This window comes from Neophocaena asiaeorientalis, unplaced genomic scaffold (genome assembly GCF_003031525.2).
Source record: "Neophocaena asiaeorientalis asiaeorientalis breed wild unplaced genomic scaffold, Neophocaena_asiaeorientalis_V1.1 scaffold36, whole genome shotgun sequence".
NCBI lineage: Eukaryota > Metazoa > Chordata > Mammalia > Artiodactyla > Phocoenidae > Neophocaena > Neophocaena asiaeorientalis.
This window is the reverse complement of record NW_020174149.1, coordinates 44382-62447: the sequence shown is the minus strand read 5'-3', so window position 1 is coordinate 62447 and position 18066 is coordinate 44382. Positions and strand designations below refer to the sequence as shown.

At 36.4% G+C, this 18066-nt stretch overlaps 1 protein-coding gene across 2 annotated transcripts in view; it reads left to right on the top strand.

Moving 5' to 3' along the window:
- The window catches only part of CFAP69 (cilia and flagella associated protein 69), a 63692-nt gene extending 46695 nt beyond the window's left edge, over positions 1-16997 (top strand). For both annotated transcript variants that reach the window (XM_024755046.1, XM_024755045.1), the window contains exons 16-23: positions 7043-7124; positions 9717-9909; positions 10913-11050; positions 11629-11705; positions 12883-13080; positions 14799-14885; positions 16174-16278; positions 16765-16997. In XM_024755046.1, the coding sequence (XP_024610814.1) occupies positions 7043-7124; positions 9717-9909; positions 10913-11050; positions 11629-11705; positions 12883-13080; positions 14799-14885; positions 16174-16278; positions 16765-16935 (1051 nt within the window). In that variant the 3' untranslated portion in view covers positions 16936-16997. The remainder of the gene's footprint in view (positions 1-7042; positions 7125-9716; positions 9910-10912; positions 11051-11628; positions 11706-12882; positions 13081-14798; positions 14886-16173; positions 16279-16764) is intronic.
- The last annotated feature ends 1069 nt before the right edge of the window (positions 16998-18066 follow it).

Sequence of the window (18066 nt, the reverse complement as noted above, 5' to 3'; positions counted from 1 at the left end):
TAGGTTTCAATAGCAAAGTCTTATTGACCAAAGTGCTGTATTAAGCATAGTAAAAAATTTAGAGATGAATATTAATGAGTACCATCCTTACTATCTACCAGTACATTGGGATTCAGTGGTTACTGCAGAAAATGACTTGATGTTTTACCCCATTTTTTAAAAAATTTTTTAATTTTATTTATTTATTTAAGATGGGGGTAGGAGTTTATTAATTAATTAATTAATTTATGGCTGTGTTGGGTCTTCGCTCCTGTACGAGGGCCCTCTCCAGCTGTGGCAAGCGGGGGCCACTCTTCATCGCGGTGCACGGGCCTCTCACTATCGCGGCCTCTCTTGTTGCGGAGCGCAGGCTCAGTAGCTGTGGCCCACGGGCCCAGCCGCTCCGCGGCATGTGGGATCCTCCCAGACCAGGGCCCGAACCCGTGTCCCCTGCATCAGCAGGCGGACTCTCAACCACTGCGCCACCAGGGAAGCCCACCCCTTTTTTATTTAATACCTCACAGTTATACTAAGATAAAGATAAATAGTTTTATTTATCTGTGTCTTTTATTACAGCACAACTCAAATCCCTTTGGCTAAGAGATAAGTGATAAGTCCAATGTTTAATTAGTAACACTGGGCATCGGATCTTTTTCCTTTTCTTAGGAACTTAACTGAGGAGTTCTTGTCTATTCATTTGCATCATGAAAGGACTTTACATTTTATCGAACACTTTTACTTCTATTGAGATATCATATAGTATTTCTCCTTTATTCTGTTAATGTGGTCCATCACATTGTATGCCTTGAATAAGTCTGACCTGGTTATGGTGTATTATTTCTTTTTCTATGTTGTTGGATTCAATTAGCTAATGTTTTTAGATTTTTTTTTTTTGGTACCATGTAATGTGAGTTTAATTTTCCTTTTTATTAATGTTCCATGGATGGTTTTGGTATTTAGTTTATTTTGACCTCAGAAAACAGGAAATCTTTTTTCTAGAAAGAGTTTGTGTAAGATTGTTTTCATATCTTTCTTAAATAATTTGTGGAATTCACCAATTAAGTCATCTGTGCCTGGAGTTCTCTTTGTAGAAAGATTCTGAAGTATAGATTTCATTTCTTTAATATGTGTGTGTCTATTAAGGTTTTCTAGCATAGGCTCTGATGTCTTTTCCTAGGCACTCATTTATTTTGTCTGAATTTTCATATTTACTCTCATAAGGCTATTTGTAATATCCTCTTAGGATTTTTAATGTCTGTAGGACACAAAGTGATGCTTTCTTTTCCTTTCTTGGTATTAATCATTTCTGCCTTCTCCTTCTGGCTTTTTTCTTGATGGGTTTCACCAGGAGTTGATCAATATTATTATTATTATTATTTTTTGGTACGCGGGCCTCTCACTGCTGTGGCCTCTCCCGTTGCGGAGCACAGGCTCCAGACGCTCAGGCTCAGCGGCCATGGCTCACGGGACTAGCTGCTCCGCGGCATGTGGGATCTTCCCGGACCAGGGCACGAACCCATGGGCCCTGCATCGGCAGGCGGACTCTCAACCACTGCGCCGCCAGGGAAGCCCTATTAGTCTTTTTAAAGAATCAATTTGTGTGCATTATTATTTCTATTTTATTTTGTTTTATATTTAATTTCTGTGGATTTTTTTCTTTCATTAAATTTCACCTTTTCTATTTCTTTTGTTTTTCTGGAATTTAATTTTATTTATTTTTTTATACAGCAGTTCTTATTAGTCATCCGTTTTATACACATCAGTGTATACATGTCAATCCCAATCTCCCAATTCATCACACCACCACCCCCATGCCCCTGCCGCTGTCCCCCCTTAGTATCCATACGTTTCTTCTCTACATCTGTGTCTCCATTTCTGTCCTGCAAACTGGTTCATCTGTACCATTTTTCTAGGTTCAACATATATGTGTTAATAAATGATATTTGTTTTTCTCTTTCTGATTTACTTCACTCTGTATGACAGTCTCTAGATCCATCCATGTCTCAACAAATGACTCAATTTCGTTCCTTTTTATGGCTGAGTAATATTCCATTGTATATATGTACCACATCTTCTTTATCCATTCGTCTGTCGATGGGCATTTAGGTTGCTTCCATGACCTGGCTATTGTAAATAGTGCTGCAATGAATATTGGGGTGAATGTGTCTTTTTGAATTATGGTTTTCTCTGGGTATATGCCCAGTAGTGGGATTGCTGGATCATATGTTAATTCTACTTTTAGGTTTTTAAGGAACCTCCATAGTGTTCTCCATAGTGGCTGTATCAATTTACATTCCCACTAACAGTGCAAGAGGGTACGCTTTTCTCCAGACCCTCTCCAGCATTTGTTGATTGCAGATTTTCTGATGATGCCCATTCTAACTGGTGTGAGGTGATACCTCATTGTAGTTTTGATTTGCATTTCTCTAATAATTACTGATGTTGAGCAGCTTTTCATGTGCTTCTTGGCCATCTGTATGTCTTCTTTGGAGAAATGTCTATTTAGGTCTTCTTCCCATTTTTGGATTGGGTTGTTTCTTTAATATTGAGCTGCATGAGCTGTTTATATACATTGGAGATTCATCCTTTGTCCGTTGATTCATTGGGAAATATTTTCTCCCATTCTGAGGGTTGTCGTTTCGTCTTGTTTATGGTTTCCTTTGCTGTGCAAAAGGTTTCAAAGAACCAGCTTTTAGTTTTATTGATCTTTGCTATTGTTTTCTTTGTTTCTATATCATTTATTTCTGCTCTGATCTTTATGATTTATTTCCTTCTGCTAACTTTGGGTTTTGTTTGTTCTTCTTTCTCTAGTTCGTTTAAGTGTAAGGTTAGATTGTTTATTTGAGATTTTTCTTGTTTCTTGAGGTAGGCTTGTATAGCTAAAAACTTCCCTCTTTGAACTGCTTTTGCTGCATCCCATAGGTTTTGGATCATTGTGTTTTCATTTTCATTTGTCTCTAGGTATTTTTTGATGTCCTCATTGATTTCTTCAGTGGTCTCTTGGTTATTTAGTAATGTATTGTTTAGCCTCCATGTGTTTGTGTTTTTTACATTTTTTTCCCTGTAATTGATATCTAATCACATAGTGTTTTGGTCAGAAAAGATGCTTGATATGATTTCTATTTCCTTAAATTTACTGAGGCTTGATTTGTGACCCAGGTTGTGATCTATCCTGGTGAATGTTTCTTGTGCACTTGAGAAGAAAGTGTAATGGAATGTCCTATAAATATCAATTAAATCTATCTGGTCTATTGTGTCATTTAAAGCTTCTGTTTCCTTATTTATTTTCATTTTGGATGGTCTGTCCATTGGTGTAAGTGAGGTATTAAAATCCCCCACTGTTTTTGTGTTACTGTCGATTTCCTCTTTTATAGCTGTTAGCAGTTGCCTTATGTATTGAGATGCTCCTATGTTGTGTGCATATATATTTATAATTGTTATATCTTCTTTTTGGATTGAGCCCTTCCCCATAATGTAGTGTCCTTACTTGTCTCTTGTAACATTCTTTATTTTAAAGTGTATTTTATCTGATATGAGTATTGCCACTCCATCTGTCTTTTGATTTCTGTTTGCATGGAATATCTTTTTCCATCCCCTTACTTTCAGTCTGTACGTGTCCCTAGTCCTTTCATCACTTTAAGTATATCATGCCACTCCCTTCTGGCTTGTAGAGTTTCTGCTGAGAAATCAGCTGTTAACCTTATGGGAGTTCCCTTGTATGTTATTTGTCATTTTTCCCTTACTGCTTTTAATATTTTTACTTTGTCCTTAATTTTTGCCAATTTGATTACTATGTGTCTCAGCGTGTTTCTCTTTGGGTTTATCCCGTATGGGACTCTCTGCACTTCCTGGACTTGGGTGGCTATTTCCTTTCCCATGTTAGGGAAGTTTGGGACTATAATCTCTTTACATATTTTCTCACGTCATTTCTCTCTCTCTTCTCCTTCTGGGACCCCTATAATGCAAATGTAGTTGCATTTATTGTTGTCCCAGTGGTCTCTTAGGCTGTCTTCATTTCTTTTCATTCTTTTCTCTTTATTCTGTTCTGTAGCAGTGAATTCCACCATTCTGTCTTCCAGGTCACTTATCCGTTCTTCTGCCTCAGTTATTCTGCTATTGATTCCTTCTCATGTAGTCTTCATTTCATTTATTGTATTGTTCATCTCTGTTTGTTCTTTAATTTTTCTAGGTCTTTGTTATACATTTCTTGCATCTTTTCGATCTTTGCCGGCATTCTTTTTCCAAGGTCCTGGATCATCTTCACTATCATTATTCTGAATTCTTTTTCTGGAAGGTTGCCTATCTCCACTTCATTTAGTTGTTTTTCTGGGGTTTTATCTTGTTCCTTCATCTGGTACATAGCTTTCTGCCTTTTCATCTTGTCTGTCTTTCAATGAATGTGGTTTTTGTTTCACAGGCTGCAGGATTGTAGTTCTTGCTTCTGCTGTCTGCCCTCTGGTGGATGAGGCTATCTAAGAGGCTTGTGCAAGTTTTCCGATGGGAGGGACTGGTGGTGGGTAGAGCTGGCTTTTGCTCTGGTGGGCAGAGCTCAGTAAAACTTTAATCCGCTTGCCTGCTGATGGGTGGGGCTGGGTCCCCTCCCTGTTGGTTGTTTGCCCTGAGGCAACCCAACACTGGAGCCTACCCAGGCTCTTTTGTGGGGCTAATGGCGGACTCTGGGAGGGCTCACGCCAAGGAGTACTTCCCAGAACTTCTGCTGCTAGTGTCCTTGTCCTCACAGTGAGACAGACCCGCCCCCATCTCTGCAGGATACCCCCCAGCAGTAGCAGTAGGTCTGGTTCAGTCTCTGTTGGGTCACTGCTCCTTCCCCTGGGTCCCGATGCACACACTACTTTGTGTGTGCCCTCCAAGAGTGGAGTCTCTGTTTCCCCCAGTCCTGTCAAAGTTCTGCAGTCAAATCCTGCTAGCCTTCAAAGTCTGATTCTCTAGGAATTCTTCCTCCTGTTGCCCAACCCCCAGTTTCAGAAGGCTGACATGGGGCTCAAAACCTTCACTCCAGTGGGTGGACTTCTGTGGAATGTGTTCTCCACTTTGTGGGTCACCCACCCAGCAGTTGTGAGATTTGATTTTATTGTGATTGCGCCCCTCCTACCATCTCATTGTGGCTTCTCCTTTGTCTTTGGATGTGGGGTATCTTTTCTGGTGAGTTCCAGTGTCTTCCTGTCGATGACTGTTCAGCAGTTAGTTGTTTTCCATTGTTCTTGCAAGAGGGAGTGAGAGCATGTCCTTCCTCTCCACCATCTTGAACCAATCTCAGCCTTTTCTATTTCTTGAGATAGATGCCAGGATCATTGGTTTTCAACCTTCCTTCTGTTCTAATATATCCATCTAAGGCTGTAAAATCTCCTGTAAGCTGAGTTTCCATATGTTCTATTTGTATTATCATTATGTTCAAACTATTTTCAGTGTGATTTTCTTTTCAATCTATGTGAATTTTAGAAGTATATTATTTAATTTCTGAACAGAGAAGCATGTTCTATTTTTTTCTCTTTTTGTAATTGTTATGAATTAAAGAGTCTAAAGGCAGCCCATGATAGGCATCAGAGAGTACTACTTCAAAAGTGGGAACAGGGCTTCCCTGGTGGCGCAGTGGTTGAGAGTCCGCCTGCCGATGCAGGGGACGCGGGTTCGTGCCCCGGTCCGGGAGGATCCCACATGCCGCGGAGCGGCTGGGCCCGAGAGCCGTGGCCGCTGAGCCTGCGCGTCCGGAGCCTGTGCTCCGCAACAGGAGAGGCCACAACAGTGAGAGGCTCGCGTACCGCAAAAAAAAAAAAAAAAAAAAAAAAAAAAAGTGGGAACAAAAAAAGTGTGATTCATACCCATAGATTGTAAGACCTGGAAGCACCTGAGTGAGAGGGGCCAAGCTGATGGCCTTTATGCACTGACCCTCACACAACCACCGTCACAAAACAGCCAGCAGAAACAGCGTCTCTTTTTTTTTTTTTTTTTTGCGGTACGCAGGCCTCTCATTGTTGTGGCCTCTCCCGTTGCAGAGCACAGGCTCTGGACGCGCAGGCTCAGCGGCCATTGCTCACGGGACCAGCCACTCCGCGGCATGTGGGATCTTCCCGGACCGGGGCACGAACTCGTGTCCCCTGCAGCGGCAGGTGGACTCTCAACCACTGGGCCACCAGGGAAGCCCGGGTCTCTTTGTTTTTTTGAAGAGGGATCCATGTTAAATAATTATCACATTATTATTGAATGATAGATAGATAGATACCACGTTAAATAGGAAGGGTATACAATACAGTTTGACCCCAGCAGGCTTGCAAGGCCTGGGAGGGCTAGAGGGAGATTAGGCTCTGTTTACCAACACCACCACCAGCACCAGCCTATTCAGCCCATATCCACCCCCAACCCAGGAAAACAGTGAAAGTAGCCCTGACAGCAACTTCAGTCTCTCACTCCATATGAGCTGCCCAGGCCTAAGCAGCAGGCACTTCAGCAAATAATATCATATGCAAAGAAGGGATGTAATTAAAAACAACAAATGTTTCAGGCATGCCAGCACTGTAAAAGATACACAGTAAGTGAATAAATCTTGAAGAAAAAGTTAATAGAGCAACAGAGGAGACCTTTAAGAATAATTAATATCAGGAAAGCAGAGGAGAATATTGCATCTACAGAAAAGAAATAGGCAGTTATGAAAAATAATTAAACAATATTAGTGTTTAAATAGTTGAAATTAAACTACACTGACAAAGTCTCTCCTCTCACTGCCATGGCCCCTCCTGTTGCAGAGCACAGGCTCTGGACGCGCAGGCTCAGCGACCATGGCTCACGGGCCCAGCCAGTCTGCGGCATGTGGGATCTTCCCGGACCGGGGCACGAACGCGTGTCCCCTGCATCAGCAGGCGGACTCTCAACCACTGTGCCACCAGGGAAGCCCCAAAGTTCAATTTTTTAAGCAAAGAAATTAACTACTTGATTTAAGGAAATGAAGAAAAAATATTCTTTGAGAAGATTTTTTAATAGAAATAGACTCACAAATTGAATTGAACAATAAAGCCTTGTTAAATGAATAACTTTCTTTTTACTTAAGGTGCTGCATTTTTGGATGTTACCCCTCAGAGGATTACTTTCTTGAAAAGGAAGGCATTTTTCTCCTTTTGGATTTAATGGCAGTAAGTATGATTATAACAATTGTGAAACAAAAAATAAATATCTTTATTAACTTTCCAAACTGAGTATCACAGAACACTACTCTGTGATTAAATGTGCCCTCAAATAGTGTTCAAATATTTGTTTTAAACAAAAATCCCTCCTGGAGTTTCATAGTATGCATTGGCATAGTAGAGTCTGAAAATTCCTCCAGTGAAGAAACCAGTTTACTTAGGTCAGTGTTCCCAAACACATGACAGCCGAGAATTTGTTCTGTCTTGTTTTGTTTTTCCCCATGAAACTTTAAAGTAACAGCTAGATTATTTAAAAATCAATAATCATTTATTAATAACTTCTAGCTTCTTAGTATTAAAAGGGTCACCTTAGATAAAGGAGTAAAGACCAGCATTTTTTAAAAACTGTGTATAGTTTGTAGGTAATGTGAAGAATCTAGTGTGTCATACACTGTTTTACAGAATGAGCAGAAGTGAGCATATTAAGCCTTCCAGGAAGGCAGCTGAGAAGAATGGCAAAGATCCTTACAGTAATCCCCTACTACCCTCAATTCTAAGTGGGTCCATAGTTAAGATGATATGAAAGAGAAAGTATACTTTTGTTTCAGTAAAACTTTGGGAGATATTCTCATGCAGAGTTCTAGCTACGTCACTGCCTATGATTGCCACCATTCTTGATTTTATTAACAGAATAACAAACCTACTTTGACTTAGCAAAGATACTAAAGTTATCTGTGTCCTTTTAACTCTGAAAGAAAATTAGTTTACACTAGAGATGAGAGTGAACTCATTAGATATAAAACACTACAAACAAAAAACAAGTAAATAATAATGATAATAATAATAACCCACCTTGAATGAGTCATAACCAGAAACCCTTTGAAAGTTCAGAAAATTGAACATAATACAGAAGGACGTATGTAGTCCTAAATGACATACAGCTCACCGTGTTTCTCTGACTAGCGTACAAGTATGCCCAGAGGCACATGGTCAGTGTCAGGGATTCTCAGAGCTACAACATTAATTTGGCATATCGTTCTGGAATCTAGCTTATACTTAAGATTTGGAAGCAAGGAATGATATTATGCATGTACATATTAAACAATTATATTTTATTTTAATATTATATAGAAGACATAAAAGACATTTCTTACTTCTGTCCACTCTCCTTCACCATCAGGGTTTCTTGGATGGAAAGGCATGAAGGCTGGTAGGAGAGGCCATATAACACAGTGGTTGTGAGCACAGGTTGGAATCAGTCTGACTGAAGCCTCTAATAGTTGTTAGCTGTGTAACTTTGAAAAATTATTTAACGTCTCTGCTACCAATTTCTTCATCTATAAAACAGAGATAACATTTATCTACCTTATGCATTGGTGGAAGGATTATGTGAGTGATTGTGTGTGTGTGTGTACACATATACATGCATTAGTTAGAATAGTTCCTGACAGGTATTTTTGTTGTGTTTTCTATAGTTATGAAGGTAATTATTAGATTGCACTTAACATGGATTAAACCAGCCAAGTTAACTACAGATTACAAATCTTCTTTACTGAAGTTCCTGTATAAACTTCAACCCTTGACATTTGCCTCTTTCTCCTGAATGTGAAGTATCGGAGTAAAAAACTCATTTGATTGAGGATTCTGCTTAATACAATCTGCTAAAATATTTATTCAGTGTGAAATGGTAATTGCTAGTAAAGGTTAAATATCATTGAGCGTTTACTATGTGACAGGCAGTCTCATATAACTCATCATAATAACTCTCTAAAGCAGGTAATATTATCACCCTTAATTTAATGAAAGAGGAAACTGATAATGTTTGCAATTCAGACAACAGGTTACATGTTTCCTTTGCTATATTCTATTAGCAGTATACTGTAGGAGTTAATCAACCAAAAATATTTCACACAGAAACCATTACTGTGTGGAGGCCATTGCTCTGGTTGGACTTCTCTATACCTAAATTTTGGTTTGCTGAAAACTGTTTGCAGGAAAACAGAGGAAATATGCTTAATACAATAATTTTTCTTAAGTGTTTAAATACTCTTTTATGGATGCTGAGTTTCAAAATACAAAATTATACCTCATTTTGATTTATTTTCACATGTGACTGCCACTTGGAGTTACCATCAGTTGGTATCTTAGTAACAATGAGGTTATAGCTAGGATGAGACAACTTTACAAACTTTAATTAAGCAGGTAAACTGGAAAGATCCTATAATTACAGAGTCCTATGCATAGCACCATTTACCTTGCTCCACTTAAAATGAACATTTTCACTTATTTTGACAATCTCTCTTTTTCCTACTCAGCTAAATCAATTACATTTTTGTTCATGACATATGTTTATGACTACATCAGAATTATATTGAATCTTTTTCTTTCTATCTTTTAAGAATCCCTAATGTTTGAAAATGGACTCATTACAATGGTATTTATTTTAATAGGAGATGGTCACAAATCATACTTAGAGTCTTAATTTTATAAGGCAGTCATTTAGAAGAAACCTACTGATTAATACAAAAGTTTCTCCTTTTTTAAGACAATAATTCTAAATATTAATTGCAACATTTTTCTTTTTCTGTTTCCTTGCAAAAGTTGAACCAAAAAAAATTCTGTAATCTAATACTTGGAATAATGGTTGAATTTTGTGATAATCCCAAAACTGTGGCTCATGTCAATGCTTGGCGAGGGAAGAAGGATCAAACAGCTGCTAGTCTTTTAATTAAATTGTGGAGAAAGGAAGAAAAAGAACTAGGAGTAAAACGTGATAAACATGGGAAGATCATTGGTAAGTGTATTTATAATTGTTTGTAGAAGCAATTAGATCCGTATTTTTAAAAAGCAATCTTAGGAAAGTATGGGGCCTTACACCATACTAAGTAAATTAGTAGCAGGTTCATATTTTTATAGAATATTTTCAGGAAATGGTATTTGATTATATTCTTTAAATTGAAAATAAAAAACTTAACAATACTTCTTAAAGAACTTTCTTTGAGTTACCTGCTTTTGTAAGTATATTCAGTAATATTTCATTTACCAATAAAATTTGGGACATAAGTTGAGTGCTTGAGAACAATTTTTATTGTATTTTGTACATTTCTGTTGATTCATATTTATACAGTTTACTTTTTATATGAAAGAAGAAACTTTTAAATAAAAATAAATCCAATGGTCATAAATTTTAATTACTAGACTCTAAATTAATGAAGTTAATAGTACCAGAATTTATATTTCATTTATCTATTTTATAATGCTACATTATATTTTCTAAACCTCTTACAATTCTTATTATAGTTTCATCTGTTAGTATTGTTTATTTTTAAGTGAAAATACTTTCCCCTTTAACTTCTGATGATTTCTATCTTTAAACCATTTTTATTGTTTCTAACTTTTGATCTATAACATCATAAAATAGTTTTTATATTTATAGCATAATATATAGAAACCAGAAGCAAATTACATCATTGTTAAACTGACAGTGTTCAATTTCTGGATCTCAAAATTAGAAAAGTTTTTTATGTGAAAGTTTCACTTTTAAAAAAGTAATTTTGTGAAATTTTTATATTTTACATAAATAGTTAAAAATGAAAGCTTTAAGTTTTGCAACAGAATGGGGAAGAAATTATTGATTATTTATGCTTTTAAAGGAGTAACCATGTATCAGGCAGTATTGTACTCTTACAATATTTTTACATATTTTATGATGTCTAGACTAAAATCTTAAAATTAAGTATTAATTTACTACAGTTTTTATCTGTCCTTTCTATATTTTCATGATATCCAATGATTAGATACAAAGAAACCTCTATTTACTAGTTTTCAAGAAGAGCAAAAAATCATACCACTGCCTGCTAACTGCCCAACCATTGCAGTTATGGATGTTGCTGAGAATATCAGAGCAAAAATTTATGCTGTGTTGGGCAAACTAGGTAAGAAGTTACTCGTCAAATGCGCAAGAGCCTCTCTTTTTTGCTGAGTGTTGTAAATTGATTTCACTTTGGAGTCCATTTTTCATATATGATGAACAAAAGTCCCTTTATACAGATAAATGCATATTCTATTGTTATCCCAATACACAGGCTACACCGTTAAGCTCTGGGTTTGGGGCCAGGCATCAGTATTTTTTAAGCTCCCCAGGTAATTCCAGAGTGCAGCCAGGATTAAAGGCAGTTAGTTTTAGATGGTTAGGCTTAAACACTAGAATTCTGAATCACCTGAGGACTTGACCTTGCTTCTTATTAAAGAAAAAGTCCTCACTCTTCAGATTGTGAAAGTACAATATCATGGTCTGACCACAGCCTAGAAAGTATTCCTCTTCTAATGACTAGATAAGGATGACCTGGCAGCTGTTTGTTATAGGAGGAAGCCAGAAGCTCACAGAAGTAACTTTTTCATAAATCAGGATGAAATCAAAAGCAATCATTTGCATTTGTTTTTATGATAAATATATGCCTTTTGGAATCACTTGCTCTGTTAAAGTAAATCTCTCTTTATAAACTTCGTTTAGATTTTGAAAATTTACCTGGCTTATCTGCTGAAGATTTTGTTACCCTCTGTATCATACATAGATACCTTGATTTTAAAGTGAGTACCTTCTTAACCTTGTTATTAAAATCTAGTATGGCAAGACATCAGTTGGGAAAGATCTATTTTTATTTGTGAGCAATCATCCATGAACTGTGTAGTTTTTATTTCTCATTTTACATCTGATACTATTCAAAGAACATACAATTAACTGATTGGGTATTTTCCATGGGATAAGATTTCATCCAACTATTAGTTTATAAAAGAAGATGGAAGTTACTGACATAGAAGCCTAACAGAATCTTTAAAATATAATTTCTTCTCTTTAGAGGGTATTAAGAGCTAGAATTGAATGAATTATTACTTATTAAAATAAATGATTTATACTTATTAAAGTATTATTTTATCATTTCATTGTATGATGATCAAATATCAGTTAAGGAGTTGCTTACTTTGCTGGTTATATACTTTTTGGTAAATAAATGCCTTTGAAATTTTAGGAAAGTCTTTCCAAGTAAACATTCTCTTCTACTAGTATTAGTACTATGTATTTGAATGCTGTAAATGAATAAACCTCTATAAAAAAGGAAAACAAGGCTGAATTTGATCCGTATTCTGGATGTATGTTTTTTTTCTAAATTTAAACATACTCAAGCACAGTAATTTCCAGATAACCCAGAATATGAGATGGAGCTACAGCATGATGCAACCAACATGTTAAGAGTTTTAGATTCAAGTATTACCTTAGCTGGAAAGTGAGGGACAAGGCCCTATTTCTCAGGGTGGCTGGGTACTAGAGTCCCGGGAATCTCCATGTTCATTGTTCTACAAATTCAGCTTGACCTAGCCTTCAAACAGGGCTTTAAGAAGGAAAGCATCTGTACTTCAGGAGGATGAAACTAAAGCAACAACTTGTGCAGCTGTGAAAACAGTGTCTATAAAGGAGAGGGCAGTGATGATAGCAATAAACTACATTTAGGTAGTGGAACCTTACCCGTGAGTACCTATCATTGAAAGACACTAGGCAAATTACCTCTGAATACTCAAATGTAACTGTTGCCCCAAATCATTCTCAATGTACTTAACTTATTCCCAAGGAGTAAGTTAGGAGAAGCTGGTTCAGTTAAGTGTTAACTTTGGAATGATCACCCAAATAAATTTTAGGTTATGTAAAATTATATTATTTATTTTTGGTTAATTTAACTTTTTAAAACTCTTTTAAACTTTGCTATAACAGATTGGAGAAATATGGAATGAAATATATGAAGAAATAAAATTAGAAAAGTTAAGACCAGTCACTACAGACAAAAAAATTTTGGAATCTATTATAACAGCATCAGAAAATATTGGAAAGATGGTTGCTTCTCTGCAAAGCAAGATGATTGAAAGCCAAGCATGCCAAGATGTGCAAAATGAACAAAAAGTATATACAAAAGTAAGCCACAGATGCCACTGAGGCACAAGAAAATAATTTCAATGTATAAACTAGTTGAAGTTATCCATAAGTTATATTTGCCTTACTTGTGAATGCTTCAGCACTTAGAGTTACCTTGTAATTTTCTTTTATAGTTACTTTCAGTGTCTTTGTGTAGTTTTTAAAGAAAACATGGAGTTAATAGCTTGAAATTCAATTACTATACTCAGTGCTGCTTTATGGGATTATAATTTGATTTCTATAGGCTTACATTTTAAAAGGTAGACACCTGAGACATTTCCATTTTTTGAAAGGTCAAACAGAGTTCCAAAAATTGTGGTCTATTTAAATGTATACACTTAGCAAATTCTGACAAATGATGTTTCTCTGTGACTGTATGTATAACCTCATTGAGAAAGTTGGCCCTCGTCCCTCACTCTGTGATAGGCCCTTACTAGCATGCCAATCATAGGCACACCAACAAGCCTCTCCTCACCTCAGTGCCAAAACATAAACTGTGAGCACTCTACAAATCTGGTCTCTGACTTTAGCTAATCAGAAAAAGCCTGTCAGGAAAATATAAGCCATTTTCCCAAAGCTTTACACAGGTAAGAAACAACACATCAGAAGTTTTTGAGCAAATAGGTTAAGTGACTATTTAAGTGAACTTGTCCACAGATACAAAGATGATGTAGATTCTCCACTTCTGCTTGGTGATCTTTTATGATTAAACTTAAGTATTTAAAACACTTTAAGGTGATTTCCAAAGTGTTTTCTATTGCCTGATCTTTTTACATCTACTATTAAATGTCTACATCTTCAGTCTAGTGGAACTTAGCATCCACCTATAAATTCTTAGATAACTCCCTGCTTAAAAGTTTTGTTTGTGAAGAGTTTTTATTGCAAGGATGCTGCTGTTTAACCCATTCATTTGCTTTTAAGTGGAGTACCCCGTTAGAAGTTCTTGCTCCTCATTAGTTCTATTGAATTGGCAGGATTCTGCTGTGTGGGCTAGCTATTACTGATTTGTTGGTTCTCGTTGATTTGTTATCATGGCTCTGACCCAGTTTATTTTTTAGCAGTTGGTTAATTAAATACTCTTAGGTTAATAATTTAAACTTAATAGTCTATTATATACCAACCAAGGGCATGTGTCCTCGGATTATATATATATTTAGTGGAGAGCCTGTTGGGAACCATAGTCTTTGTCCTTTGTCAGTAGTTACCTCCCTAGACTGCATCACGACAACCAACTCAGCACTCTCACAAAACTGCTGTCTTGCTGAAGGTGTAAATTAGAAGCACTTTTACCAATATAATCTTGCCTAAACTATTATCAGTGGCAGCAGAAAACTCTTTATTTTCTCCTGTGAATTTGCTCTTGGGTCATTTATGTAGCTTGTTCTGGGTTATAATCTGTCTTCACAAGTGATAATCATGTGAAACAATCAGTCTTGCTAAGAAGGATTATTGTTATTTTCATATTTTGTATTTTTATAGCAACAGTTTTGCATTACGTTTCATGGGAAGCAGTTCAAACCTTGGCCACATAGTAAGGGAAGGAGTTTTTTTCCATTTTAAGACTTTGGTTTTTTAAGTTGTTGAACTCTAACCCTTTTGCTAGTTGACCTTAAAATTTACGTTGGCAAAAACTAGGTCTTCCTTCAAAATACAAGTATTCAAGCCCTTTGGTATCCTTTCATAGAAAGTGGAACTCTTAATTATCTTTCTCATTTCAGGTACAAGCCACACACAAGCAAAGAGAATTGGCTAATAAATCATGGGAAAATTTCTTGGCTAGAACATCAAATGTTAAAACTTTAAAGGTAGGATTTTTAAAATATTACAATATCCACAACAAACAGTCAACTCTGACAGACTTTTTCAGGGATAACTGTTCATTCACCTTTTTCTGTTGATCTTTCTGTGGAATACCAACACTATTGATCCTCATTTGCAGTTTAGGGCCTTAACTGAAACTCTGCATTTTTCACAGTTACAGAAGATACCACTCTGAGTTTCATTTGGCTTAGCAGTGGGAGGGAGCGAAGCAAGGATGGTGTTCCTGGTTTGCATAAAAGAGATGAGAGTTAGCCAGGAATAAGCAGGAGAAATGTGCTCCTACTTTCCATTCTGAGCCTTCTTATTTACTGATCCTTTCTGTAAGAAGCAGAGTGAAGGACACAAAAAACAACTGTCCATATTACTCTCTCCTTCAAGGATGCTTCCCCTCTGTGACCACCAAAAGGAACATTATATTAAAGCTTAAGTGGGAATTTGGGATAAACACCCCTTTGGGAAAATGTGATAACCTGCTTCAGCAATAAACTGGAAACTAATCTAAACAGTTTACAATGCTAATTGTTCACTTGAAATATGTAAGAGGCAGCATAGATTTCCAAAATCTCATTACTTTTTTCCCAACTTTTTCATTAATACGTGGGATACACTTTTATATAATGTTACAATTCTTCCTCTAGATATGAAACTGTTAAATGTTATATTAGCCCACGAAAATAGTGGAATCATTAAAATAGCAAAACCAAAATTAAGAACAAGCTTATTCAAGGTACCATGTCTCCCCTTTGTCACTAAAAGTTCTTCCCAACTTTAAAATCAGACCCCTCCATGCGGATAATTTGTTACCTCGAATTTAGCCTGTTCTAGTGTCTCAACTATTGAGCTTGACTATAACTGCAGCAAATTATATAGTTTGCATTATTCTGAATGCTTGAAACATTTAAGTGTACTGAATTAGTATTTAATTTATGCAAAATAATTTGAAAACATGTATCATCTATTGTAAATTTAGTAGCTTATTCAATTATGTACAAAAAATTGAACCTGATTTCCTTAGGACCTGCTTTATCCCTTGGTCATATATTACCAGTACCTATGGAAATCTCAGTAACATTTTCAGGTGTTTTCTGCAATGTACAAAGGATATAACTTGTTAATAACTATTTTCTTAGCCTAAATGAGTAAATGCTAGTGCTAACTAATAAAGCATAAAACAGACACAATTAAATATATTTTGTATACTTCATTGTAAGTACCATAGTTAATGCTTTAATAGCAATTAATTTATTTTCTTTCTAATTTAAAAATCTTCAGAAAGCAAAAAGACTTCAAGAGAAAGGTATAGAATCCTCTAGATACAGTGAGCATCCATCAAATGCAATATTTCACCGGACAGATATTAAAGGCCTTAACACAACAGTAAGATTCTTTTTTCTCCATAACTTTTCTTAGTAGATATTAAATTTAATCCCCAAAGAATGTTATTTCTATGGGGTTTTGTCTCATATATTTTTCTTTTTGCTGTTCAAATACCAAATAGTTAAGGCATATTTATCTCTACCCTTGCCTAGTTCTGGTTTAGACCAGACCCAGCCCTCCAGGATTCCCAAGAAACTGCTATAAACACTATCTGTACATCTCTGTGACAGAAAGTGTGCAGTGCCTCCTTTGCCTGGCAAATAGATCCATGCCATATTCCAGTGTTCCTGGTGTCCTGTTCTGGACATAATTTGGCCCTGATTGCAAAGGCTCCAAAGCCCTTATTTTTCCATTAGTCCATGCTGTCTCCTAGTTACTATGTTTATTTTGTGTCTCTTCCAAAGTTAGCTGAAGGATGAATGAGTTTTCCTCTTAGTGAAAAATTTTGTAAATGGACTCGTAAATATTTACTTTTGCTTTTTTTAGGTGCCCTCTGGTGGTGTAGTAACAGTGGAAAGTACTCCTGCGCGATTAGTGGGAGGACCTCTGGCTGATACAGATATTGCTCTTAAAAAACTTCCTATTCGAGGAGGAGCCTTACAGAGAGTAAAAGCAGTAAAAACTGTGAATGAGCCAGAGAAGAGCGTTCCCGCATAAAATACTCTGGAGACTTTTTGAAATAAATTCTGCTTATAACTTTTTAGTTAAATATCTGTATATATAAATGTAAAGCAAATATTTTAGAATAAATATTTTAGTAAAATACTATTAAAATAAAAGCACATATAATGTATTTTTATTGAAAATATCAACACATACTGTGAGAAGAGTTATCATCAATTTCTTTCTAAAGATTACAATTCTCTTAACTGAAAATTGTAAAACATATTGTATCAGTTGACTCTTTCAATTGATGTGAACTACTCCAACTGGTTTAAGCCAAAAACCAAACCAAAACAAAAACAAAAAAACCCAACTTTTACAGGCTCTGGGGCTATCAAATCTAGGACTAATTAAAACTACAGGCATTGTTGGATCTAGGAACTGAAACTCTATGAGTAGGCTCTTCTCCTTCCCTAGCAGCTCCTGAATTATATTCTCCCAGGTTGATATCCAGTAGAAAAGAGTGCATGCCTATCTCTCAACAGTCTGCAACAGTCTCTGCATCTTGGGACCCCTGATTGGCCATATGCCCACTCCTGAACCATTCATCATGACTTTGGCCAGATCTGAGAACTGCCTACACTCAGAGACAGAAGGAAGCCAATCCCATCCAAAGCATATGGATGGAGTAGGGAATCAGGATATTATTAATATATGTTATTATAAGTATATATAAATACTGGGCAGCAAAAACATTTGCAACAAATATGTTGGTCAACGTAAAATAAGTTCTCCTATAAAAAGCAAATGTTATTCATAAGCTAAACAATAAAACTAAAATAAACATGTTTTAACTCTTAATATATAAATAAATTCTAATGCTACTTCTCTTCCTTAATGGGGAAGGAAAAGGGGGAGTAGGGAGAAGCTCTTTTGGTGGTGGAGGTATCTTGCCAAATAGGAGGTAGATGCCTTAATGCTAGATGAAGAGCAAAGTGTCTGTGTCCCTGTATGGCATTATGCGGTTTCCACAGCCTGTCTCCATTTCCATCAACCCCCTTCTCCACTCAGGAAGCTGCAAAATTGAGTTCATGTCCAGGGCTGGGAGAGACAAGAATCTGTTTTCTCAGAAAGGAAAATATACCGGAATTTGAGTCTAGACTCTAGGCCCATAGTGTGCACACA